Here is a 26,310-nt window from a genome sequence, read left to right as displayed (position 1 = left end):
AACTCTGATTAATAGCCTGGGCTTTTATTTGCTAAAAATCACTGAATTGACCCTGTCTATATTTGGGATAGGTGTCCATATGGGACAGGCCTTTAATTCCTCTTGCGCAAAACTGAAATAGGCTACTATGAAACACAAAACAGTTTACAGATAGAATATAACTTGTATAAAAATGATCCAATAATATCAAATACACGTCATGCATTTGATCTAGCCATAGACTGTATCTAGCAGACGACTTATGCGCTTTTATTTTGAAGGCAGCAATGTAACGAAAACAACAACAGGGTGCAGGATGAGAAAAGTGTGGCAGAAATTAGCAGACAGAAAGCGATGGACTTCACATGACAGGATTCATAACTTGGATTAATTGTTATGAAAAGCTGTTTTGATTCTTTTGATCGGTGGACCCTTACAGACTGAAGGAATATAAAGTTAAATAAACTTAATGAGCGGACTTAGAGGCTTCAAAGGTAATGGGAGTCTGCACTTTTTTCTCTTGTACCATGCAGTTACAGCGGTAAATCTATATGAATTAACATTGGGGCTTGTTGTTTCCGTTAAATTAACTGAATGATTGAATTGTGAAGAAACTAACCGATCTAATGATGTGTAGCATACTGACATACTGATCATTCGTTTAAACATTAATATTTGTATTAACGATCTAAGCAGCTTAGAAGCAGCTAAAGCGGGCAACCCGGTGGGGTTTAAGAGGTTTTATACATCCAAAGAAATTATATAAAAACCAGACCTGCGTTTATTTGTCAAAATATGTTCCCACACCAGGTCAGTAAACGGGGTAGGCGGCTATATGGGACTCAGCTATTAATTGAAGTTTTACGGTGTGTGCAAAGGAATGTTCTTGCTTTGCGCATAAAATAAGTGCGCACTGGCCAATTTTGTTCTTACCACTGTGCGGATGTTAGTAAATCAGAATCATCATTGTGGGGTTGGTGACGGCCTTGCCTGATCCTGGGTGGGTTGGGGGGGCGTGGCTCCCCTGGCGTGGTGGCCCGCTCTGGACCTAGGGATCTGGGGACTCGGGCTTCTGGCTTTAGCTCATTTCTGGGTGGGTGGTGTGTACCTGGGCCTGGGGGCCCGTTGTCTCCTCTCCTCGCCCGGGCCCTCTTCAGCAGGGGTGGGGCTCCCGCTGCTTCCCCCTTCCGGCTCTCTCACAGTGGGGGCATTCGGGAGTCTCTGGGGCACATGGCCGGTGTTGTCGGGGTAGGTTTTGGTGCTCCTCCTTGGGGGTGCTTGACTGGGGGGGCTGGGCCCCCGTCCGGGGATGAGATTGGCCTCGGGGGCTGCTGGCTCTGCCTGCACTCTGGGGAGGGATGCCTCTGGCTGGGCTGGGGGACTGTTGGCCTGGTTCTCCCGCGTTATTGCTCCCTGGCGGCGGGGAGCTTCCCGGCACGGCTTTCTGCTGTTCTTTCTCGGGGCGGGGTACATCTTCCCCCGGGACATGCGGTCTGGGGTCCTTTGCGCTTTGGGGGGTCACGGGGTGCCCTGGCTTCTGGGGATAGGGGTCTCTGGGCATTGCGCGGGTTGATCCAGTTGTGGTTTGGAGGTCTGCGGTGGGATTGGAGGTCTGCGGTGGGATTGGAGGGCTGCGGTGGGATTGGAGGTCTGCGGTGGGATTGGAGGGCTGCGGTGGGATTGGAGTGTGATTGTCGATGCATCTTGATGCATTGTGCTTTTTCCCTGGGCAGGGTCTTTGGATGGCTGCTGGGTGTTTAGTTTGTGCATTGGAGTCCGGGGGAGGCATTTCCTCGTTGGCTTGGAGGGACCAGTTTGCGTCCCTGTTTTGCTTCGTTGGCCTCACATCCATGCTTCCCCATTGGGGTGCTGGGTGGGGGGGAGCACTGGTCTATGTTGTGTGCGCGCCGCGGTTGGTCCGGGCGCTGCTCTTCTGCGGGTTACGTTTCTTGCGTTCCGTCGGCATTACGTTGTCAACTGGTCAACTCTCTATTTTTTGGGGGCGTCTGTTGGTTGGGTCTGGGAGTCTTTTTTTCCCTTTTTTTATTTATTTATTTTTTCTTTCTCCCACCTCTACTGGCTGCTGGGGTTCTTGCCTGCCTGTTGCTGGGGTAGGTGTGGCACAGTCGTGGCATCCCACTCTCACTAACAACTACATTCTTTAACAGGCTTATGCGCACACACACACACACATACAGTCTCACACATAGACACAAACAAATTTAGGTTGTCCCTGGTAAAATTATCCCTGATGCTTTTCTTTCAGTTACTTGTTTAAATTAATTGTTATTATTCCAGCTCTCGCTGTGCTGTGCTGCTTATTTAGTTTGCGTGACGGTTTCTTGTTTTCATTTTTCTCTTAGTTGTCTTACTATGTCAGCTGTTTATTGCTGCTGTTCGGCTGGTTGTCTTTTATTATTATTACTATTTTTATGGTTTGTGTTTGTTTGTTGTTGTTTTTCTCCTCCCCAAGCCCCCCTCTCTGTTCTATTGCAGGTTTTGTTGCTTTCTGCAACTGGTGTTTCCCTCTGCTATTCCCTGTTGTCCCCACCTTCCATCCCCCTTCTCTTACAGGTGTTATCCTTTCTGTTTGTGCCCCCCCATCCCCATGTCTGCCCCCCGTCCGGCCCGGTGACAAATCAATACATAATTAAATAAGTAATAAAACAGACAAAGGAGTATATTAATACTCTCTTGTTAAACTAAAATCTGTGTGGCACAATATGGTATCCAGGTCATCATACTCTATACCAGGCTGCTGGGCAGGACAGGTTTAAACAAAACAAACAAAAAAAACAACAAAAAAACACAGAATCATTCCAAATTGACATGCTATTTGCAATCAACATACTTCAAGACCCCCTTTCCTCTATATAAGGAAATGTGTTTGCCCAGAGGTGTACCGTAGAGAAAGTGGTGAAGTTGAAGCAAAAACGCAAAATAATTCTATGACAACAAACAATAGAGTGGAATAGGGGTGAAGCCAGAAAAGGTACATTATATTACACATTATAGGGCAGGTGAATTCTCATGTTCTACATTGTAATCTAGGCCTCAATATCTTGGTTATTTAATACATTTGGTCAATGAATTAGTAAATTAATTAATTTTAAATATTCATGTCTATTAAAGCTTTTTTTAATATCAAAAGGTGTGCCTTTACATTTTGTAAGACGCCGCGGCCCTTCATTATTTGTGCGTACACATGGTCTGAGGCTGTTCTTAATTACTAACTGCCTCAGACCATGAGAGTACAGAACAAATTCATGTAAGAAAATATTAATGAATCCCGGATTTGTGCATAAAACGTTTCGTACGCAATGTTTAAGCACAGATTTGGGAATGAGGCACAGTGAGAGTTGTCAAGATATTTCACTCCGAACCACAAATGCCAGCCTCATGGTGACAGTACAGGAAAAGTCACCAAAGTCAGTAGGATTCATCCTCTGGGGAACATCAGCACAAACTAAATTCCATTCACCTCCATTGCATTGTGGTGGCATCAGAAACCAGAGAGATAACTCAAACCCTCAAAGGAAAAACAAATCTCAACTATCTGCATGACAACTAACTTCAACTCTAACTTTCTGCATGCTCTGGACTCCTGAAGTTGATACCAGCATCGTTATTATTAGGACCCTACACTTTGTCCTCTGAATAGCTGAATACTGATGTCTGTTTCTCTAACTGCTGCCTGTACCACTCCACTGAATTGTGCAACATGGAAACATTGCTACAATGATTACTTATCACGCATGTGCAGGCAATTAACTGCTGATTTCCTTGCTGTTGATACTCACTTTGCTCATTGCTTTCAAATGTTATTATGGTCTTATCCATGTATCTGATTAGATTGCAGAGACAAATGTGAAATGACATCATTAATGACTTTGTTCAGACTACAGCGGTATGAGCAATAATGATGCCGTGCTGTAACACAGTCGCAACAGCTATGGGAAAAGTTTTGACATGGTGGGTGATTAATGGTAACGATCCATCGTGCTGTGGTATTGACACACCAAAAACATCACTGGCTGCACCTTAGAAACATAAGAATATCTGAGTGAAAAGGCCAAGACTCCTTTTTTAATATTGTAAGTTTTCCACTGATGCTCTCAAAGCTGCGATAAATTCCCTACCCTGAAAGTATCTGATACCAAGCAACAAATCATTTCATCCTCAAAACAAATTATAGTCAATATGTCACACTCATCATTTCTAGATAAGTTCACTCTCTCTCTCTCTCTCCGGTGTATCTCTTCTGTGTTGTCTGAAATTACTCAGGAAATGAAAACTTCGTGTCCCCTGAATATTCTTCCTATCAGATAACTGAAGGACACTTTTAATGGAGTCAGTGTCTTTGTTGCACAACTTATAACTTGCTCTCATTGAACCTATTCTGAGAGCTAACACTTGACCCTAATGATTTTTTCATTTCTTTCTTGCTATATGGTTCTTGAAAAAAAAGGGTCCTATTCTGTAATCTCTTTTTTATGAATGAGGAATGTTTCAGTCAGACAGAGATCAACACAGCACTAAGACCTTTAATCTTCTAGCCAATTCCATCATTACTTGTCCTCTTAGAACTAAGAATGGTATTATTAGGCACTATAAATTTGTTTAGCTTAGCCCAGGTTTTCTTCTCCACTTACATGCCGCCTTTAGTTCATCTCATCTGGATTCAGTTACATCAGCTATTTGGAAATTTGCTAAATTTGTGTGTCCATCCTGAGGTCTCAGTTACTACTGGCTAGTTTTAAACCAGTGATAATCAAAAAAATTTAAGGAATGTCTTAGCTCGTAAAGACTTTAGTGCTGTGTAAACCGGTTGCTAGGCTTGTAGGGCTGTACTATCTAAACAGGAAGTCATAGTAGCATCACAAGCTGTAACATAACTTTGAAAGATACATTTAACAAACGATTTCAAACATAATATAAATTGAAAAGATACAATTATGTTAGGCTAATCTGATGATCAAAGGTTAGTATTAGATATTGTGTTTTGTTATTTGTTTATTTGTATAAAGTGTTGGTTTTTAGAGATGGGGTTTAAAATTTTATTAACCTGATTGAGTGCCCGGTCACGTTACGAAAATAATAATGTTAGTTTTATCTGTTGGTTCATTTAACTGTGCAACATTTGCAGTTGCAGTTACTAAGTTATATATACAGTATAAATAACAACTAATCATAGTTTGCGTGGTGCAATCTGTTTTAATTTGACTTATTCTAGTCTAAGATTCAACAACTGGTGCAAATCCAAAACATTACCTTTCGTTTTTATGCTAATGACACTTTCACATATTTGAGCTGTGTTCTGAACAAAGGAAAAGAAGGCAAGGCACTACTTTCTAAACTGCACATTAGCCATTTATAATAAAATGTCTCTAAATGTTGTGCAGCTGGATGCCAAAAAACACTGAAATGTGTGTAACTGGCCGTGGCAGTTGGAGGCTCCAGATGTCACAGCGACTTACCTCATTATCTTCCTGCATCACTGATAATAGTTATTTTTCATAATAATGCTGGAGAAACCCATCAAAACTGTGCAATTCTGTATCTGTCAGTTTGGGACAAATGCAAAAATCAAATCATTCATCTTAAGTCATTCATTATTTCCTTTACATCCTTTACAAAACGCAGCCCTCGTCGTAACTGGCTCCAAGATCTGCTCTTCTGACGCTTATCTTCTTTATCATAATTTTCTTTGATTGTTGTCAAAAGGTGGGCACCTGGCAATATGCATATCTATTCAACAACAACAAAAACACAACAGTTTCTTTACTTGTCTTTGTGCTTGGGCCTTGTTTTCTATCACTCTCCACAGTGGGTGATACTGATGCAGAGGAGTATGAATGGTGAAACAGCCACTCAGAATTGAATTTAGGTGAGGAAGCTGAGAAGGAGGGCTCATTACTCACAAACACACATACACACACACAGCACTGTGAAGGCGACAAGCAAAGATTACCAACACTTTCACGCAACTTGTCTTTTCTCTCTTGCATCATGTGTGTGTATGCGTGTTCCCATGTAAGTGTGTATATGTCAAGGAAGAAAGAATGACGCATATGCTACAACGATCTAAAGAAACAAAAGAAAAACCCCCTCATAGAAATAAGGAGGGAGAAGCGAGGTGCCAAAAAACTGAGCCCACAAGCCATCATAAATAAAGCATGGAGGCATTACGCAGACGCAAGAGTGGGGGGAAAATAATGAGAAAAACAGCCAGGAGAGACTGCGAGGCTGGGCCGCATCATTTCTCTGAAACAGACTACTGATGTCATTTACCCTGCATCAATATTTCACGGCCTAGATGGACGGAGAGGAGGGGTGTGGAGGGGGAAAGATGACAGAGATACAAAAAGGGGAGGAGGGCTTTGGAAAAGTCATAACAATGGACGAGTGAACCACATCTAGAAACCAAGACTAAAAGAACTGTGAGAGTGGAGCTGAAAGAAAGGGAGGGGAGAAGTAATAACTTGATTCTCTTCCGCCGCGGGGGTGTAACTAAAAAGTCTTGGGAGAAACATTTGATGAATTTGTTTGTCCATATTCAGAACAACACTGTAATCAGCATCACACTCTGCCACGTGCACTTATACACTGCTGATTGTTAATAATAACTCCTGATGACGGGGGAAACAAGCCCACAGGCTTAGTGTGATTTAAATGCACACATACCAAGTGCTGCAGGGGTTCATTACTAATTAGCTCACTGCAAGGCAATAATGACTTACATGCTTCTAGGCCCACTTAACACATCCAAAAATTCACTGCCCTAATAAAGTACCATCTGGGTCAGCAATGACCGTACAATATGCTCCTCATGGGTGCACTTAACAAATCATTGTACTTTATTAAATTACAACCAGCAGTGGCAGATGAAGGCCATTTGAAACTCTATGTTGTATGTGACAGAAGCCCAAAGAGTTACAAACTCCAGCTACAGATTTACATTTTAGATTTTCCCAGGAGATAAAAGGTTTCTGCTGGGGCTGATACTAATTGTATACCAGTTTATTTGGGGGCCAGAACATGAGGATAAAAGTGCTGAATTTAAACCTAGGATTACAAAAGTTATTACAACGACTTTCACGTCAACCATTTTAGGAGGCAGATTGGTTCCAAACGTGCTTTATCTCAAATTTTTCAGGCATGGTTTGTCTCTTTCTTATTAAAAGGTTTGGTTAATTTTAGATCAGGGGATACAGGTATTAGTGGTACATGAATGAACAAGTGTGTGATTGTTTGAAAAACTTAATTGCACCTATCTGTATCACCAACACATGGGTACTTCAAAGAGTTTAAAATCAGCATCAAGTCACTAAATTAAGTAAATAAAGTCAATAAATATCAAAATGAAACAAAGCAAGCGACAAATACTGTATTTACCTAAAAATCATATACCTTAAATCTGTATTCCCCTGCAGAATCCAACCCACTGACTGAAACTGTGCTTTTATTTATTAATTTCTATGTTCCATCATAGTATTATTTTTTCATTATATTTTATCTCCCACGTTATGGCCTGGTGCAAGGTATTTCTGATGGAAAGTACAAAATTCCTTTAATTGTAATTTATTTCATTTCTGTCTTTTGTCTTAAAATGGTACAGTTTAGTCAAACAAGATTAGAATCAGCGTGTAAAAACCTAATTTGTGTAGTATTTGTAAAGTTGAAAAACACAAATGGCTTTCAAATAAATAAATAATACCTGTTCAGAAATAACGAGGACATGACCCCACTGTACTGATTGAAAGCTACGCCCTTATTGCCCAACTAAAAGTGAGAATAGAACATGGATACATGGTGACTGACTATTTGTGATCTTAAACTTAAACTAGGTAACTGGGGCACCCTGATCCCTGTGGGTGATTTCACACCTGTAGTTTGGTGAATTTGGTCCGGACCAAGGAGATAAAATTATGCATTGTCGCATTTTAGTTCTGGTACCGGACCAGAACTAAAATGCGTTCAAGTTCACACTGACTTTTTACAAACCAACCAAGAGGAGTAAACTGACAGATAACTTGTTGATTGGACAATTTGGCCGATTGTCATCCTGTGTCATCAGCGCATCATCGGGACCCACAAGGGGAAATCAAATTGCGGTGACTTACAGAAGTTTATGCAGCACTTTAATGCTTCTGATGTATATATTTATGTTATTTGGTGTCACAAAGAGCTCATGAAGAAATAGCTGATATATATAAGTATTCTCAGTATTATTATACTGCAAATCGACTGCATGTTTTCCTCAGATTTACCAACCAAATGCCATTAAGTATCTACTTAAAGGTTACAGAGATTGGTAGTCTGTAGTACAGTGGTCACAAGAAGTTTGGATTGAACCTGTTGAAAGACAGTGTTCCTTTATAAAATGAAATGCATGTGATAGAATCTCCTCATCTTTCAGAATTTTACTCATGTCATTTTACTTTCTAATTGAAAGGGTCTCTTTGCTGAGTAGGTACTGTAGATGGCCTTCATAAATTCACAAAATAGCTCTAATTAATTATGTCCACTGCTGCCTAAATAATTTTTATCCTAATTTGGACATTGTCACTTAGGGGTGTACTCACTTTTGTTGCCAGCAGTTTGGACTTTAATGGCTGTGTGATGTGTTATTTTGAGGGGACAGCAAATTTAGTTATTAGTTATACAAGCTGTACACTCACTACTTTACAATGTAGCAATGTGTCATTTCTTCAGTGTTGCACATGAAAAGATATGATCAAATGTTTACAGAAATGTGAGGGGTGTACTCACTTTTGTGAGATACTGTATATGAGGAAGGAAAGAGTTGCAGGAAACAAGAAATTATGAGACAAACTGTGTTTGCTGAAACTTGTTTGGTAATTTGCTGTGCAGTTTTACCAGCAACAGATAATGGAATGATGTCTTGAGAATTAAGAGCTGAGGCAACCTCTGCAATAGTTACAAATCACACAAGGTCTCTATGTAACTATGTTATTTTGCTGAACCCCCACTGCACTGTACCAACTAACTAACAGACTTAATAAAACATGTCCTTTTCTAGGAATAATGCAGCATGCTGTGGTGAATCAATAACGAGCTGCTTTACCCCTTTTAAATTTCACTAAAATGAAAACTGTGCTGTAACAGTAATGGTTTTCGAAAGTTTTTGAAATCGTGACCTTTAATGTACCACCCCGTCAGGACAATCAATGTGATTTTTAACTGACAGAGTGCAAACGTGCTGTGTTCTTGCACAGACATTGCCTCAAAAACATACAGACCATGTAATGAGCAGTATTCCCGCTGTGAATGTGTGAAACTGGTAGATTTTGAACAGCTGAAAAAAATGCGTTTCGTCATTCACCTCAAACTAAGGTTCCTCCGGCTTAATACTGTCTGTGGTCTTTTGCTGCCACACAACTCAGCACGAGCACTGTGTTGTCATGGGGTGAAATACACGCCTGAGGGTTCACATTTTACGGCACCAAATGAAAAAACACTCCCAGTGCGTCTCCTCTGTCACTAATTTTGTACTTTTTGTTGAGTTGCTCAAGGCATGTCTGACTTCTGCTGCGTAATTGATGCATGGATAGAACCAAAGCGCTGAATTTTGGGAGCCTTTTTTTGTGGCATTTCATAGCCGAGGCGGCCATTTCAGAAAACAACAGAGCCAGATATTAGAAAATACGGTGCTGGGGTTGAAAGCCCTTTGAGAGCCATTGGACAAATTTGATGGGAGCAGTGCACGGGAACACAATCTTGCCAGTGTTTTTCCTTACTTATCAACAAGATTAAGACTTCACAGTGTAATTCATCAGCTGTATACCACGGTTCTACACACAGGCCTTGGAGCGACAGATGAAGAATGATGTGGCACCACTCTGTGCTTGGGAATGATTGAAAATGTGTGCAGACTTCAATAATTGTCACTGGCATGTGAAACTAATGGAGCTTCTCAAATGCCTCACGAATAAATCATTAATAGTGCTAATAGAGTTACGCTGACACAATAATAACTGAGAATCAGAAGGAAGGAATAATGTGTTCTTGTTTTGTATTTACGTTCAAGTGAGGTGTGTGGTTAATATGCACACCTAGCAACTTAGCTTTGTCGTGCGCCCACATTACAACTGATCCAGAGTCAAAAAACGTGGGCTGTGTTGGGGAAACTATAACTAGTGAAGCCACAAACTACATTTTTATTGAAAGTAGCAAGCTACACTACAAGCTGTACTCAGAAAACAGCGTCACTACTGGACATGAGTGGGCCAAACAAATGTGCTGTGGGCAGTGTGAACTGAAGCATAAACACATCTGCAAGAGTTGAAAATGTTTCACCATGACAGAAAAAGTTGTGGTTAACCCAGAGAAAAGACAAAAAAGGAGCCAATCTCTCTCTCTCACACACACACACACACACACACACACACACACACACACAGTCTATACTTTACTAGATAGCTATAGTGGATATCTGGACAGCTGATGCACTGGGTGTTTGGGGTGGACCGCAAAAACAATACGGCAGTCAAATTTACATTGAAAATTCACTTCTGTATGGTCATGTGTTTAAGTCATTCTAGACAAAATGGCAGTACAAAAACATGTCTTAGTAATATGTAGATGGTTAAGTGCCACTGAATCAGTCGAAAAGTGTGGCGACATCTAACAGCTGTGACTTTAAAATACAGTAATACTGGACTGCAATAAAATAAAAAGGTTCAGAAGAAATGTGGATTATATTATCAAGTCAAATGAAGAACAAATCAGTGATACTGATAAACGGACAAAGATCAATTGTGTGAAAGTATTTTGTCTGGATGCATGATTAGGTAATACTTAACGGTGTTTGATTTTCAGAAAAGTTAATTTGTCATGCAACCCTGCATGTTCTTGTATCATGGAATCATTTTCTCAATTCACAATCGGACGCTTGTTTTATTGATTGACATGCACGGCTTCTGGAGCGTATGTGGTTGCTGATAATTGGACAGCAGGCTACGTCGCAGTTTGTGCTAATATTTTCCAATACCTCCCAGGACTTAACATGCATCATCATTTCATCTGAGCTGTTGCTAAAAAGCTATCACTCAAATACCTGCCTGTTGCTAATGAAGAGATATGAGGCTCCTATTCAGATATTTAATGCTGCATGAGGAAACCACCACAACACGGCTCCTGCCTCGCACTCCCTCCCTTGCACATTAAACACATGGAATAACACAGTTTCCTTCATCAATTCCAACAGATGCAATGGGATGTTGGGTCACTCCAGGAACAAGGTAAGGCTTGTCCTGTGAGGCTGTCACTGATTGGACACCTCAGGTGACACGGCTGATGATGGACAGCACAGCATGCTTTGTTGAACAGCCTCGTTCTTGTAGAACACTTGACCACAACTCAACCACATCTTGGTTTTCAATTGGCCGTTAGTTTGTCCTTAGTTTCACCAGGTGGAAACTACTTTCTCTCCGGTTCTGGCACCGGAATGAGCGCCAGAACCGGAGCAAGGTGATTTACAGCAGCTCTGACCATGATTGTGATTCTGGGCACGACTAAAACACAGCGGGTTCAGGTGGGGACAGGAGAGGAGTGAAATGAGAGAAGAGCGAGTTTGTAGCAAGTTAATTTGTAAGTAACAATTTACATTATCCCTCGTTTTGATAGGTCTGTGAGTATATGTTCTAGTGAAGCTGGAAGTTATTTATTCCTGTGAGACTTTTGTTCAGTCTTCGTGCTGTTTGTCCCGACATATTCAGAATCATTATCGCTTATCGTTAACAGCCAGCTTTCTACGAGCCCCTTGTTATATATATTTTAAAGGCTCATTATTATGGTTTTATATTTCTTATGTAATGTAGCACAGTATCAATAAGGTTGCTTATAACGCTCTTTCTCTGCCCTGGCCCTGAAACCATTTTCTAATGCCCTAAAAATATATATTTTACGACTAGCAGTTGACTAGGCAACTCTTTTTTCGGGGGCAGGCCTTCTTAAAGTACACTTTTACATCACTGCATCAAAGTAAGAAATTAAAACACTGGAGGTCAACAAAAACAAGGGGCTGTTACTGTAAATTACGCTTAAAGTTTGAACACTTTGGGTTCATAACTAGTTTTCATATTGCATTATGTCTTGTTTCATATAAATCTAAGGTAGGTCAAGCACATGTTTGTGGTAGTATCATTATTATATTTGCCCGACTCTATCATAAATTTCTTATTTACTTAACCTATGTATTTTAACTTATGTGAAGTGCCTTTGAGTACCATGAAAAGCGCTCTATAAATAAAATGTATTATTATTATTATTATCAGCAACAACATTAAAATTGACGGTTAAAAAAATAAGCCCTCTAGCGATAACATGCAGTGATGTTAAAGCTTTAGATGTGGTCTACAGCGTCCTTTTTGATCCAATCAGTAGGAAAAACAAATGTTCAGATCCTATACATAATGGCTTTAAGGATCTAATTATTAAAACACATGGTACATCGTTTGCATTGCCAATTAGCAGTGGTGGTATTTCCTGTGTCAAGTGTTCTCTATAACCTCAGCTGACCATTAGACAAATGTCAACAGGTTAAGCTGAATGGATCCTAGCCTAAGCTTTAACACGAAAACGACTAGAGGCAGTGAAAGGTCAGGAGGCTTAGGGTTACACATTGTACAAGGAGGAGGGTGTTCAACACTTTTCGGCACGATGACACAGACGGGCTGCAGGCTGAGCCTGGCCCAGATCACAGTCCATCGGCATTGGGGATTAGCCCTGGAATGGAATGACGGGGTGACAATCGGTTGATTGGCTGATGAACCTGTTGCCGGACGGATTCCAGGCATTTGGATAGCCCTGATCGGTGGCTCTTACCACGACGGATATCCGGACTCGTTTGGCCGGCCTCCTGAGCTCAGGAGTAATGGTTCTCTCCAAGTTGTTGTTTTTCTTCCAGGCGACCAGAGACAAACACAACATTAACAACAACCTCAACGTCAGTTTGACTTTGCAAAAAGAACTTCCTTGCAATGCCACTTTGATGTGACCAAACTTCACTGCAATGATGGAGAGGAGGAGTGGAGAGACTTTTCTTAAAACCTTGCAGGATGCAAGGCTGAAACAAAGTGAAAAAGGTTTTATATTGAGGATGACTGAAAAACTGTGTATGTGTGTTCTGTTTATGTGTTTGTCTGTTTGTGTGGGAGGTACTGTACTGTGGAGCGTGAAAGACTGTATGTGAGAGATAGCATAGGACTGTGTGGGTGTACAGAATGTGTGAACGGCAGGATGTGAGCCACTTTGTGTGTGTGTGTGTGTGTGTGTGTGTGTGTGTGTGTGTGATGGTGGTGTTGTTGCTGAGTGTATTTGAGGACATGGTTCTCTCACCTCCAGGGCTTCTGTGTCTGGACTGGCGCAGAACAGGTTCTTTAAAGCAATGCCTGAATTATCATTTGGGCCTGAAAGAGAAACAAAGAGAGATTTAAAAACGAAAAACAGGTTTATAACTGGAAAATCAAACCAAAATCAATGAGCGTGTGCGGGTAGAAAACATGAAAAGTTGTTTTTCATCACAAAATGAATGGGTGGACAATGTTATTCTGTTTTTTTAACCTGAGCGGCTGGTTAATATTTTGGGATACACACATTTATCACTACCTACACAGCTAACTTTGTGTATAGACTCAATCGGCTTTATCATTGCTTCTAGCTGCGGTTTCTCACTGGAATTGCCTTAATCATGTTGCAAAGATGCTGAAATGATTTTTCCAATTTACATTTTAAATCAAAAAACCTCAGATCCAACTATTACAAAGCCAAATGCTGCTAAGAGGAGAAGTCTCCTCCACCAGCTGATCACCAGGCTCAGCTCCTCTAACAGCCCTTTTTCACTGCAGGAACTTCACATAACATGTTGACATTGTCACAGGTTCTGTTTTTGGTTCCGTTTGTTCTGCTTAGGGGACGAGTTCCTGGAGCTAATTTTTGGCACTGCTCATATCACGGCAAGGGCGACCACAATAAACACAACAGTAGCTACCACGTTACTACTGCATCTGTATGTATGTATGAATTAAAAACCAAAACAATCAAGAACACTTAATAGAAGATCACAGCGTGAATAGTGGAGCAAAAGTGGTCTGACACATTGAGACTGGTGGACAAACAAAATCCAGAGATCACAGGCTGTCTGTTCTGCCAACTAGCAGTCATTGTCCATTGGGATTCACTCTCATTGATTGTTTTACCTCTTTACCTTTACCTCTAGCACCACCAGCGTCACATTTTGCTTTTTAGTGAAAGATCTCAACAACTTTTGGATACTATGAAATTTCGTCCAGACCTTCATTCACCTTCTTTCGTCTATCACCATCATCAAATTGTCAAATTTTTTATTTGTCCAATATTTTAGTTTATGACTAAATACCTGCAATATTAATGACATTCCCATCAGCCTCAGCTGTATTTGTGTTCAGTGCATCTAAATGCAAAATATGTGCATTTCCATCAGCTGGTTTGGAGCGAATAAACCATGCTACAGCAAGCGTAGTTGCGTTAGGAGTTGATGTTACACATGGCTGTAATAAACAAGATGTGTGGGTTCCAAACCAGAAACAAAACCAGCCGCATGGAACTGATGGCCAGTGATCTTAGAAAAATGGAGAGAGGTCTTCAGGAATGTGTTTCAAGAGGGCAAACTGCTAACAGCCATGTCTCCATGCGTTATGGGAATATCCGGCAAGACGCTGACAGAAGAAACAGCTGATCAGACGTCAGAACTTATTTGGCAAAAGTGTTTCCATCTCCAATTTAGCACATTAACTATTTATTGAAAAAGGCAAAAACCACCTCAAGTGAGGGTAAAAACGCACTGTGAAATTTTGCCGTTTCCATCAACCTTTTCTAATGCGATACTTCAAAATGTGCATAAACGTTGATGGAAACATGGCTAATGTCATTTGTGAGCTCAAAGCACGTATGTTTAAGTACAGCCTCAGAGCTGGTACCATGGCTGTATAAGACTCTTGTTTGTTGAAAGTAAGTAAGTAGTAAGTAAAGTTTATTTGTATTGCACCTTTCACAGATAAAAATCACAAAGTGCATCACAATAAAATCTAATACAATACAACAAAGTAAAATACAATGCAAAAGAAAATTTAAAAACGATCCCCTCTGGTTTTAAAATGAGATTGGGGAACCACTAACAACCTCTGACCTGATGACCTCAGACTACGGGTCGGAGCATGAAGCTGTATCAACTCAGAGATGTAGGGAGGAACTTGACCGTGCAGGACTCTGAAAGTAAGGACCAGGATTTTAAACTGAATTCCCTACTGGACTGATAACCATTGAAGTGATGCTAAAACAGGTGTGATGTGCGCTCTTTTGTTAATGTGAGTTAAAAGCCTTGCAGCAGAGTTCTGAACAGCCTGGAGACGGTAAAGCTCCTTCCTGCTCAAACAAGTAGAAAGACTGTTACAGTAATCTAAACGAGAGGAAATACAAGCATGAATGATCATCTCCAACTCACCCTTTGACACCAGTGTTCTTAATTTGGAAATATTCTTTAGTTGGAAGAAACAGTTTCTGACTAATTATTTAGAGTGGTATTCCAAGGACATTGCTGAGCTCCTGAGGCTCGGCTGGACAGACGAGCCCAAGTCACCAATTTGCTGCTTTATCTGAGGGATGCAACTTTCAATTAGTGTTCAGAAGCAAGAAGTTGTCACATAACCACTGTTTGATACTGGTCAAGCAGTTAATTAAAGAAGACAATTTATGGAACTCAGTTTCCTTAAACAAGCAGTACAGTTGAATATCACCCGCATTCAGATGGTAAGATATGTCACTGAATTGACTAATTATCTGTCCTAGAGGAAATATATACAAAAGGAACAGGAAGGGTCCCCAGACAGAACCCTGAGGTACCCCACACGACAACCCTGCAGTTTCAGACATGATCTGATTCACATAAACACTAAAATTCTACCAGAAAGGTAGGATGAAAACCATTTTAAAACTGATCCAGACATCCCAACCAGATCATGGAGTCTATCATAATATTATGATCAACAGTATCAAAAGCAGATGAAAGGTCCAAGTGGACCAAAACTGTGTATTCCTTAGAGTCAGCTGACATCAGAATGTCACATGTAATGCAGTTTCCGTGGAATTTGTCAAACGGCTTGTGATTCTCCAAGAAAAGGGTCAGTTTCTCTGCTACAGCTTTTTCTAGAATTTTTGACATGAATGGAAGTTTGGATATTGGCCTGTAGCTCCTGGGTTGTAATGGATCCAAACTGGGCTTTTTAAGTACAGGCTTAACGACAGCATGTTTAAAAAAAATAGGAATGACACCAGTTAAAAGTGAAGTATCTCCACAATACAGGGGCCAATAGAATCAAACAAACAAATAGCGCAGTCGGGAGAACATCCATAGGACAAATGAGGGTTTCAATGTTTGTAGCAGAGAGGTCATGTCATGTAGTTTCACAGGTTTAAAAGAGGACCAAGAATGAGCGGGAGACAGGTCACGTGCAGAGTTCTGAGAAAGTGATGGTGAAATGTTTACCCTGACATATCTGATCTTATTTACAAAGAAGTGAAGGAATTCATTTAGAAGACACAGTTGTTTGAGGGGCAGAAGGAGACACTACTGCATTAATGGTGTCAAACAAGTCTTGTTTTTACATACATATTTATGTTGTAAACCTTTGTATAACCTGCTTTTGTGATGCTGTAATTAATTATGCATTATTGGTTATTACTACATTTCACAAAATGGCACAAATTTGAATTTGAGAGCTTGATAGGCGTGTACTGTGTTGAGAAAAAATAATGTTGGACAAACAGATATTGCTTGGTCTTGTTTCAATTAAGACAGACGGAGTCAGTGAGTGTTAAAATAGTTATTTTATTATCCAAGTGAGACAAAGAGAGAGAGCAACTAAGAGGTGATGTTAGCATTATGCGAGTTTAGAGACAGAGAGGCCATTACAGACACCCATTGCAGATCTATTAAATCTTCTTATCCTTTTTTTTTTTTAATTGCCTCATATGTCAATTGCTTGGAAACTCTCCTGTGTGTGTGTGTGTGTGTGTAAATGCATGTTTCTTACTGGCAGGGATCTCAGTGTGTCGCTCCACCATAGAGGTTCTCTTCAGTGCAGGTTTGAGGGGCTTCTGAGGAACTGCACGGACAGGACTGAAGGTTGACTCCTCAGTGGAGATCTGCGCACACACACACACACACACACACACACCACACACACCCCAACAAACCCCCACACACAGAGATAGATAAGAAACAGCACTCAAAACTCCCAAACCCCAATCCTGTTCAAGAGATCAACTCCTTTTTCTCTTCCTGTGGACTCATTATACAAATTGATGTACTTCTTCCTCTTCTTCTTCTTCTGTGATGACATGGAGGCAAATCAAAAGGAAGAAACAGTAGAAAAGAGGAAAAACCCAAAAAGAAAAGAAACCAGCGGGAGTTGAGAGCTCAAAGGGCCTTGATGTAAAATTCCATGACTTCAGTGACTTTCCATGCTGGCATTTTCATGACCTAAAAACTATTTTTTGCTGGGTTTTGTTAATGTTTTTCTGAAGGGTGGGAACATTCTGGTTTGAACCATAAAATGTTCCACAGAACAAAATGTTTGTTCGAAACTAGTTAGAAATAAATTCTGTGATTCTGTGAAGTTGCCCATTTGTAAAGGCATCACTACTCCTGATACACTGGGCTGATAGTGTCTTTTAATTTAATATTGGACATCAGGTAGCTGGAATTTCCTGTTTAATGCTATGTCAGAGGATTCTCCACCATTATAAAAACAAAAAAGCTACCATCATGAATAGTAATTAGCTGTCAGGAAGTTTTATTCCAAAGATATACATCAGCATTTAAAAAGCCTTAATCAAACCATGTGGAATACATATCACAATTTAACAATATCGTAAGGCTTAGGTGTCCATGGGAAACCACTTAGAAGCATTGATGAAAGCGGCTCAGGAAGGAATGGAGAAAGTGGGAAAGAAGAGTGGAAAACGATATTAAGTCAGAGGAATGAAGAAAAAAGTAAGAGGAGGTAAATGCATGTCTCACACACACACACACACACAGTCACTCCTTCCTCCTTCCTCTACACCCCCGCATCCATGCCTGAAGGCGTTCTACTCAGCCACTCACTGCAAACTGATGAAAGAAAAATGAAGACAGAAAGAAAGAGATACATCGACATTTTGAGCATTACAGTGCAGGACCTAGAACCAATTTAGACATCTACCTTCCGACATGGCTGCCTTTTTCCATTTCCTACCTTTGTCTCACACATACACACACAAAACTTACACAATCACCTTACTACTATCTAAGCTATCCATCTGTCACACACACAAACACACAGTATGTCTCTGAATGGATTTCACCATCTTTCTTTGTTTTTCTAAATTTGTCAGATAAATGAAACTGAAACAGACCCTGTAATATTTGTCTTGCAAGACACATTATTCTCTAACATCTCTTGTTTTCCTAAAAGTACTTTCTCAATGTTCAATGTCAAAACGTAAAAGTCCAAGTAAACTAATATTGGATATGGTTGATGATGAAAAGGGAGGATCTCAGGTGGGTTTTATTTTATCTCCATGCTACGCATGAAAAAGCACTCTTATAAAGCATTAAGTTATTTTTAGTGAGGCTAGTGGCGTGCCTTTATGAACTCGCTAGATGGTGAAAAGGTGCCTGCTTAACATCACCATGTTAGCATGCTAGACATTAACATTAAGCTCAAAGCACTGCTGTGGCAAAGTACAGCCTCCTAGAGCAGCTGGCATGGCTGCAGACTCATCACATTGCATCCACATTTACTTTAGAGATGTTGAGCATCTAAATGATGCTTTTTATTCTGTTTCACTTTATGCTCCTTTCCTTGTTTTTTTTTTGAGTCACGGTGACCTTACTGCTCATGCTAACCCTGCAGGTAAAACAAATCTTAAAACTCATTTTTGAACATTTACAGTATTTGATTATATTTTTTCATGTGACAACACTGAAGAAATGACACTTTGCTATAATGCAAAGTAGTGAGTGTACAGCTTGTATAACAGTGTAAATTTGCTGTCCCCTCAAAATAACACATCACACAGCCATGAAAGTCTAAATCGCTGGCAATAAAAGTGAGTACACCCCTAAGTGAAAATTTCCAAATTGGGCCCAATGTGTCAATTTGTGTGGCCACCATTATTTTTCAGCACGGCCTTAACCCTCTTGGGCAGCTCAGTTTCAGGGTTTTGGCAATCTTTTTATAGCCTAGGCCATATTTATATAGAGCAGCAATTCTTTTTTTCAGATCCTCAGAGAGTTCTTTGCCATGAGGTGCAATGTGGTTTAGACATTAATGGCCGTGTGATGTGTTATTTTGAGGGGACAGAAAATTTACACTGTTATACAAGCTGTACACTCACTACTTTACATCGTAGCAAAGTGTCATTTTGTCAGTGTTTTCATATGAAAATATATAAAAATAGATTTACAAAAATGTGAGGGATGTACTCACTTTATAAGATACTGTATTCCTTTGGGTTTGCAATTAAAATCTGGGGAAACTAGAAAGCACTGAATGGCTAAAAACAGGTAATGTCAAACTTTTCTGGGCACAAGCTGACCATCTAGCTGTCAGCTCAGTTGCCTGGTCACTTACAGAGTCAATGATTTCATTTTGCACTAAAAGCAGAAGTGTAAACAGATAACAAATGTTGCTTGTTGTCCCACCACATCTCCTCTCTCCACTTTCAGTGACCTCTGACCTGGAAGCGGACCTCCTGACTGACCCGCTGGCTGCTGTCCTCACTGACTGGGTTTGACACGACCGACATGCGTTTCTTCTCTGCGATGGATCGCTCCCTGATGTACTCTAGCCGTCTGGGGCGTCCGAGCTGCTGAGAGAGCAGTGACTGGAGCTGGGCACGCTCGATGGAGCCCAGCAGGATCATGGACTCTGGGAGAAGAGACAGAGAGAAGGGAGGTGACGTGAAGAACACAAGGGAGAAGGAAGATAGTGGAAGTGGATGAGAGGGGTATGTATAAAAAGAAGACAGGGGATGGGAGCAGACTGCAGGAGATTCCAAACATGTTGCAGCACTGCAGAGAGCTCAGCTGACTTACATAACAAGAATGCAGTGAGTGTGTATTAACTAGAGTGTTTGCGTGTGCGGGTGGGTGGCAGCTTGTTTGCTTTAAGTAATTGCCTTTGTGACAGTGTGTGCTGATTATGTATTTTGTTAAATGCCGCAGCTAATTGTTCCTGCACGATTGCATAATTGAGACAGTGTTAGAATACCAAATTTGCACTTAGTGAGGTGGCGAGCACAACGCCATCAGCAAGCTCTCCCCTGGCTAGTTTGTCAATCAATCAATCACTTTAATGAGCATGCCACCAAGGTCGGTGGAATTAGTTTTTGGTACAGTCTGGAAGGGACGTTCTGTCCAACAGCAACATCGAACACAGATATCAATATCAAACACAGTGATAAACACACCACACTGTATTCACACACATGGCATATTACTGTAAAAAATGTATTGTTATTTCATGTTGTTTTCACACTGTTTGCTGGGTACTTAACACTAGTTTTTACTTCTTTAAACAAGCAAGGTGATATGAGTCAGCACTGTTCCATATTCTCTACATCCTTTATATTTACATGCAATAATAATATTACATATAATAATATAATGACCAACAGTATAGTACAGTATATGCAGTACACACCATTCAACTAAGTTACAACATTTAAGTACAGATTACATATTAACACATCAATAATGAGCCAATGATAAAATAACACTCAAACGGGCCATTCTGCATAATGAATACTTTGCTTTTGTTACTTTTATTTAGCTTGTAATGGTTGTAAATAGTTTGGTAATTCATTTCAATACTAAGGGTGGGAATCATGAGAGGCCCCACAATACGATATTATCACGATATTTATGTTGCGATTCGATTTTATTGCGATTTTAAATATATTGAGATATATTGCAATTTATTACCATTTTCAAACTTCCAATTAGGTCCCTAAAGTCAAACTTTGTCAACATCTGTTTATCTAAAAAGATACATTTCTCTGTTTGGTCCTGTTAAATTTTCTAGTGGACTAAAAAAAGCAATAGATTTTATTATTCTAGTACCAAAAAGTTAAAAAATATCGATACTTGGCATCCGTGTATCGATACAGTATTGCCATGGCAAATATCTCGATACTATGCTGTATCGATTTCCCCCCCCCTCTATTGAATACTTCTTTCCCCCAAACTTGATGAAATACTTAATTAAGAAAAGAAAGTAAACATAATATATTCTTAATATTTAGAACCCATTTAATGATGAAATTATTTAAATCTAGACACGTCTACATGGATTTATTTCCTACATGCTGCTTTTGTTTATGTCTGTATGCACTCATTGGCCTTGACATCAGACCTGGCACACAGCAGTCAATATTTATATGCACAACTGCACAGATGATCAATACAGTGATGTGTGGTTCCTTGTAATTAAAGGTTAGTGATGAGTAAGCATTAGGCATTACTCTTGTTGGAAATGAGTGTGTATATATATATATATATATATATATATATACACACACACACACACACACACAGTGTATATATGATTTACTGTGAATGAAACTAATATAGTACAGTAGGGATAGTAGGGAAAAAGTAGGGAAAGTGTAGTGACTTATTTATACAATGTCTAATTTTAAACTTTTATAGTTGTTACAAATAAATAGTGATACTTCGCCCACTGCACAGTATGTGTGCGTGTGTTTGTGTCTCACCAGCTGATTCCACCAGTGCCAGAGTCTTCAGGTGGCCCGTCAGCAGGACGTTATGCAGGTCTCTGTAGCAGCAGTTGAGTGTGATGTACCGCACATCCCGCACCATGATGTCTTCTACGCGAATATTATATTTTCTGGGAAGAATCCAGGGAAAGGAGGAAGATAATTGTGAGAACGAGAAAGATGGCATGAATTTATTGAGTGGTTAAGCGGGATAAGGAATAGAGGTTGAGAAAAAAGGTGAGAAGAAGAAGATTCAGCCATTAGACAATCAAATAACATTTCCCTGAATAGTCAGAACATATACACGGCTGACCTTTGAAAATTTAAATTGACTATAATGCTTTGGTGATATTTTTTTTTTTGCATTATCATGCCACTAGTCAGTGTCAACTATAACTTCAGCTCGGTCAGTACAGATTTGATTAAAATATTAATATCTGCAAGGATCTATAACCACTATCCTTCATAGCCGAGGATGACAGCACATCCTTCTTTCAGCTTACCGGTCAATCCAATAACACATTACTCTGTCGACACGTCAACGCGGATGTTAGCGGTGGTGACGGCATGGCCATGTATACAGTAAGGGAAAGAAGTGGGTGACATTGTGTGAGCAGATCTTGCCTCAGCAGAATTGTATGCCCCGGTACACCAGTCATAAACACTCAGCTTTCTCTTCCTGCCTGAGCTTGCCAAAGCCTGCAAACACGACAGCAGCCGCTCAATGGTTTCTGCTGCCAAGCCCCGTAGTTGTGCCAGTACACAGGTTCCGGCCATGCCTCCGCTCCTTGTTGTTGTGACAACTCAATACACTGACCTCTCTTGAAATGCAAAGTTAATTTGAGGACCATCCTCCACCATTTCCACTTCAATACAACAGAGCTGGTCTAGGATCCCTATTACGACAAAGGACTGTGTACAGCACTGGAAAATGGCACCAAAAGAATTCTGTACTACAATTAAGGCTTATGAAAAGAAAACCAAATTATAAAAAAGTGGTATCCTAACTCCACTGCAATAACATTAAACAACATCTAGCAAATGTTTATAAAAGTCTCCCACATAATAATAGAACTCGCTACACACCTCTCCATGTACATGCTTGAATCAACCAGTTCATATTTTCAGACCACGGCTGAAGACACAAGTGTTTATAGCTGCTCTGAATGGCTACACTCCAAGCCGGGTCGAATGAGATGTGATAATTGTGGGGATAAGGGCGCACACTTCAAAACCATTCATGATGTCGTCGTGTGTACATATGAAAAGTGAATGAGCTTGAATAAGAAGTTCATTCTCACCACTCCATTTGGCCAATCGCTACATGGAATGGGCAATAAAGCCCCCTGTTTTCTACTTCACAAAGTTGGGAGGGGAAGGGGCTTGACATGCTGTTCAACAATCTGACAAGCACTTTGTTTAAACAAGATGAACCCCTTTACTTTCTGGCATATTACAGAAAGGGCACGCTACTTTCTGCGCTAGCAGTGGACTTAAGTTTAGATCTGCAGCAGTGTCCAGTATGAATATTATATGTAGGGATGCTGGGCTGGGTAGCCATGCCCAGTGCCACCCCAAGAAGAAGTTTGGTTTGTGGTGTTCATAGCAGTGAAAAATGACATCACAGTCGACAGCTTTAATGTTTTGATTGGAACTACTTTTGACATTAGAAATATGTATATGTATGTAATGTAAAGTCTTAACAGGGTAACAGGGACACCGTTCCTCAAAAGCGATGTTGCTGTTGTGAGTACCGCAAATGAAATTCCTTTTACAGTACCTTGATTGTAATGGGATTGTAAAAAATCTCAGAGGATATGGCAAAAGCTATCTACACTGTTTTCTTCCCTTTCTACCTTTTTTAATGCTGCTCTTTGTCATTCTTAGTCATGCTGTCGCTCCCCAGTTCTTTTTCTGTTTTATCTAAATAAATCCTCAGTGGTAAATATATTACTTCCTGGGCATCAGGAGATATTTTCCTCCATGACAGATTTACCAGGCACCTATTGTTTTCAACAGCAAATCAATCAACATTTAATAAACTGGATAAAGGTTCAATCACTATTGTTTTCAGTCTGTGAAATATATACATAAAAAGAACGTTTGCAAGGGCATTGGCAACCTCTTTTAATTTACTAGTGGATCTTAGAGAATAACGTAATGCATGCCTCCGAACTGGCCACAACCACTGCCAAGACTAATTTCCCTTGGGGTATCAAAGGCGGTTGACGAAATCAAATTGGTTTCCTCATAATTGAACCTTCCTCTCTGCAAGGCTCGGCAATACATCTGATCAGTTTGAGCGACCCTGCTTTAAGAGCTTATAGATTTAAGCCAAGATAAAGAGACTTATAGGGTTATAAATCTAGGCTTACAGATCATCCATATTGTCCAGAGTGGAGTGAAGAAGCTTGGGGCGTTGATGTTTGTGTGTGTGTGTGTTTATGAGTGGGGGTTTATGTAGGGGAAGGTGTGGAAGCCAATAAAATGGACGCCTGTAATGATCCAGAAAAAATATGATCATCTCCTGTGGCTTTGATCCCTGTCAGACAAGCAGAGACAGCAGTGGGCCGCGGACAATTCAACAAAGTGTAATTGGCCATTATGAAACTAAGAAATACAGAGTGACAGACAGAAAAGCAAACACCACACACACACACACACACACATATACAAACAGAGTGATGTTATGTAATTGTTCCAACACTTTTTTTGAATGCCACTTCATGCTGAAGATGGATCCGTCAAGAGAGAAGAGACAGATTTGAATAAAAGCGGGGTAGAAGAGGTGCATAAAAGAAAAGAAAGCCTAATTCTCTTCATGTCCGTGTGTGAGAAAATGTACATTGCCATCATATGTGTTGATTGCACGGCAGGCGTTAGCACTAGTGTTCCTGTGTGTGTGTTTGGTGTGTAGGTGAACGGTTGTGTGGGTGTGAGATGGATAATTTCCAGTTTGAGTGAAAAACACATTCAGCTTGGTGGGGGCCATGCTAGCAACAGCGTCCCATTCCCCCCCTCAGCCGCCGCCTCCTTTGCTCTCGTATGCTGCAGTAATGTAACACACACACACACACACTCACAGAGTTGGTGAGATGCAGAAAGAGGTAAAAAGGTGAATGAAAGATGAAGGGAAGTCGGAGGTTTCTGCACAGCAACTCAAGTTCATATAGCGTGTGTCTGTAATTAAATATAGATGATTCAAGGAGATTACATTTTTGTGTGGGCGTGTTGTGGACTGACTGTTAACACGCTAACACACACACACTTCTGACAGTTTCTCAATCATCTTTACGCCTCGTGAACTTTTACTCGAAACGCATGTCATTATGTTCAGATAATTTGATATTTTTTGATGATAGATGATCATGTCATGATTTATTTTCACTTTGCACGCACACACACACACACACACACACAAAAAGGCTTTCTGACAGTCTCTCTATCATCTTTATGCCCAGGCAACTTTTAACATTTGGAAACTTTGTATTTATCATGTCAGTCAAAATGTTTTTTTTTAGTTTGTTGATGATTGACGATCACCTAATGTTGTAATGACATGCATGCACACATAAAAACACACGGAAGATTTCTTATGTTTCTAATTCATTTCACTTGAATTTGTCAAGGCTTCAGTTAATGTCTTTTGAAGTTTAACTGACCTGCAGAGACAAAATTATGAAATTTTATTACAGCTTTGATCTTAACATTATCCTTACCACGTAGTGAAAATAATGCGGTCACAACCTATGAAAATGAGATCCAAGTTGTAATAAAAACAGATTATCCTTTAAAACAAGAACATGTACTTATTAATATCATACTATTAATGATTCTGTAAGCACTTGGGAGTTGGTGTGGTCGACCCTGTGAATGTGCACGTGTGTAATGTTCACTACATTATATAATCAGCAAAGAGAAAATAACCAACTATGCAGCAGCTTACTGAAAACATGGCTCACATTTCACACCGCTTTCTCTCTTCTCTTCAGTCTCTAAGACACACACACACACAGGACAGGCGAGTGTGGTTGGGATGGAGAGGCCAAGTTCGCAATAGATAATAAGGAGAGACAGAGGTGAGGAGAGCAGAGAGGAATAGATAACAAAGAGATGGATACTGTGGGTCAACAGAGGTGCTGATGTAGAAAGCGAAGGACTCGATTAGCGGACAGAGACAAAACTCTTCAGGGGATGGCCACAGAAAATGATCAACAGATGGAGGATGAAATAAAATGTTTCCTCATTATAATTTGTGGATGATGCATCCAAACTATTATCTCCACATAATGATTTCCCAACATCATAACAATAATCGACTCCAAACAATTAAATGACAAGTGCTTCTGTGTGGTTTCACCGAGCTTGGAAGACACCACGCAGCTGGTAATCCCATTCAGTACTGTGTGGCTGGTATGCATTATTAATGGGGGTGAAAGAAATTAAAAGCCATGCAATGCTGAACCACTTAGCCAGGCCGCTCCACCATTGTTTGACTTTTTGAAAAAG

The 26,310-nt window shown here is 40.3% G+C and overlaps 1 protein-coding gene across 2 annotated transcripts in view; it reads right to left on the bottom strand.

The window, feature by feature from the left end:
- Positions 1-26,310, bottom strand: part of clcn2c (chloride channel 2c) — a 174,517-nt gene that overhangs the window by 14,465 nt on the left and 133,742 nt on the right. Inside the window, exons 16-20 of one of the 2 annotated variants that reach the window (XM_038693408.1) lie at positions 21,799-21,932; positions 19,762-19,952; positions 17,073-17,184; positions 13,342-13,412; positions 12,829-12,903 (exon numbers count right to left, since the gene is read on the bottom strand). In XM_038693408.1, coding sequence (XP_038549336.1) covers positions 12,829-12,903; positions 13,342-13,412; positions 17,073-17,184; positions 19,762-19,952; positions 21,799-21,932 — 583 coding nt within the window. The remainder of the gene's footprint in view (positions 1-12,828; positions 12,904-13,341; positions 13,413-17,072; positions 17,185-19,761; positions 19,953-21,798; positions 21,933-26,310) is intronic. The other variant, XM_038693409.1, reaches the window with a different exon arrangement.

Source organism: Micropterus salmoides, unplaced genomic scaffold, assembly GCF_014851395.1.
Source record: "Micropterus salmoides isolate LMB-PRFRI ecotype aquatic unplaced genomic scaffold, ASM1485139v1 Ms_hic_scaffold_3, whole genome shotgun sequence".
Classification (NCBI taxonomy): Eukaryota; Metazoa; Chordata; class Actinopteri; order Centrarchiformes; family Centrarchidae; genus Micropterus; species Micropterus salmoides.
Note: the sequence above shows the minus strand (reverse complement) of the source record. Positions and strands in the feature narration are given on the sequence as shown.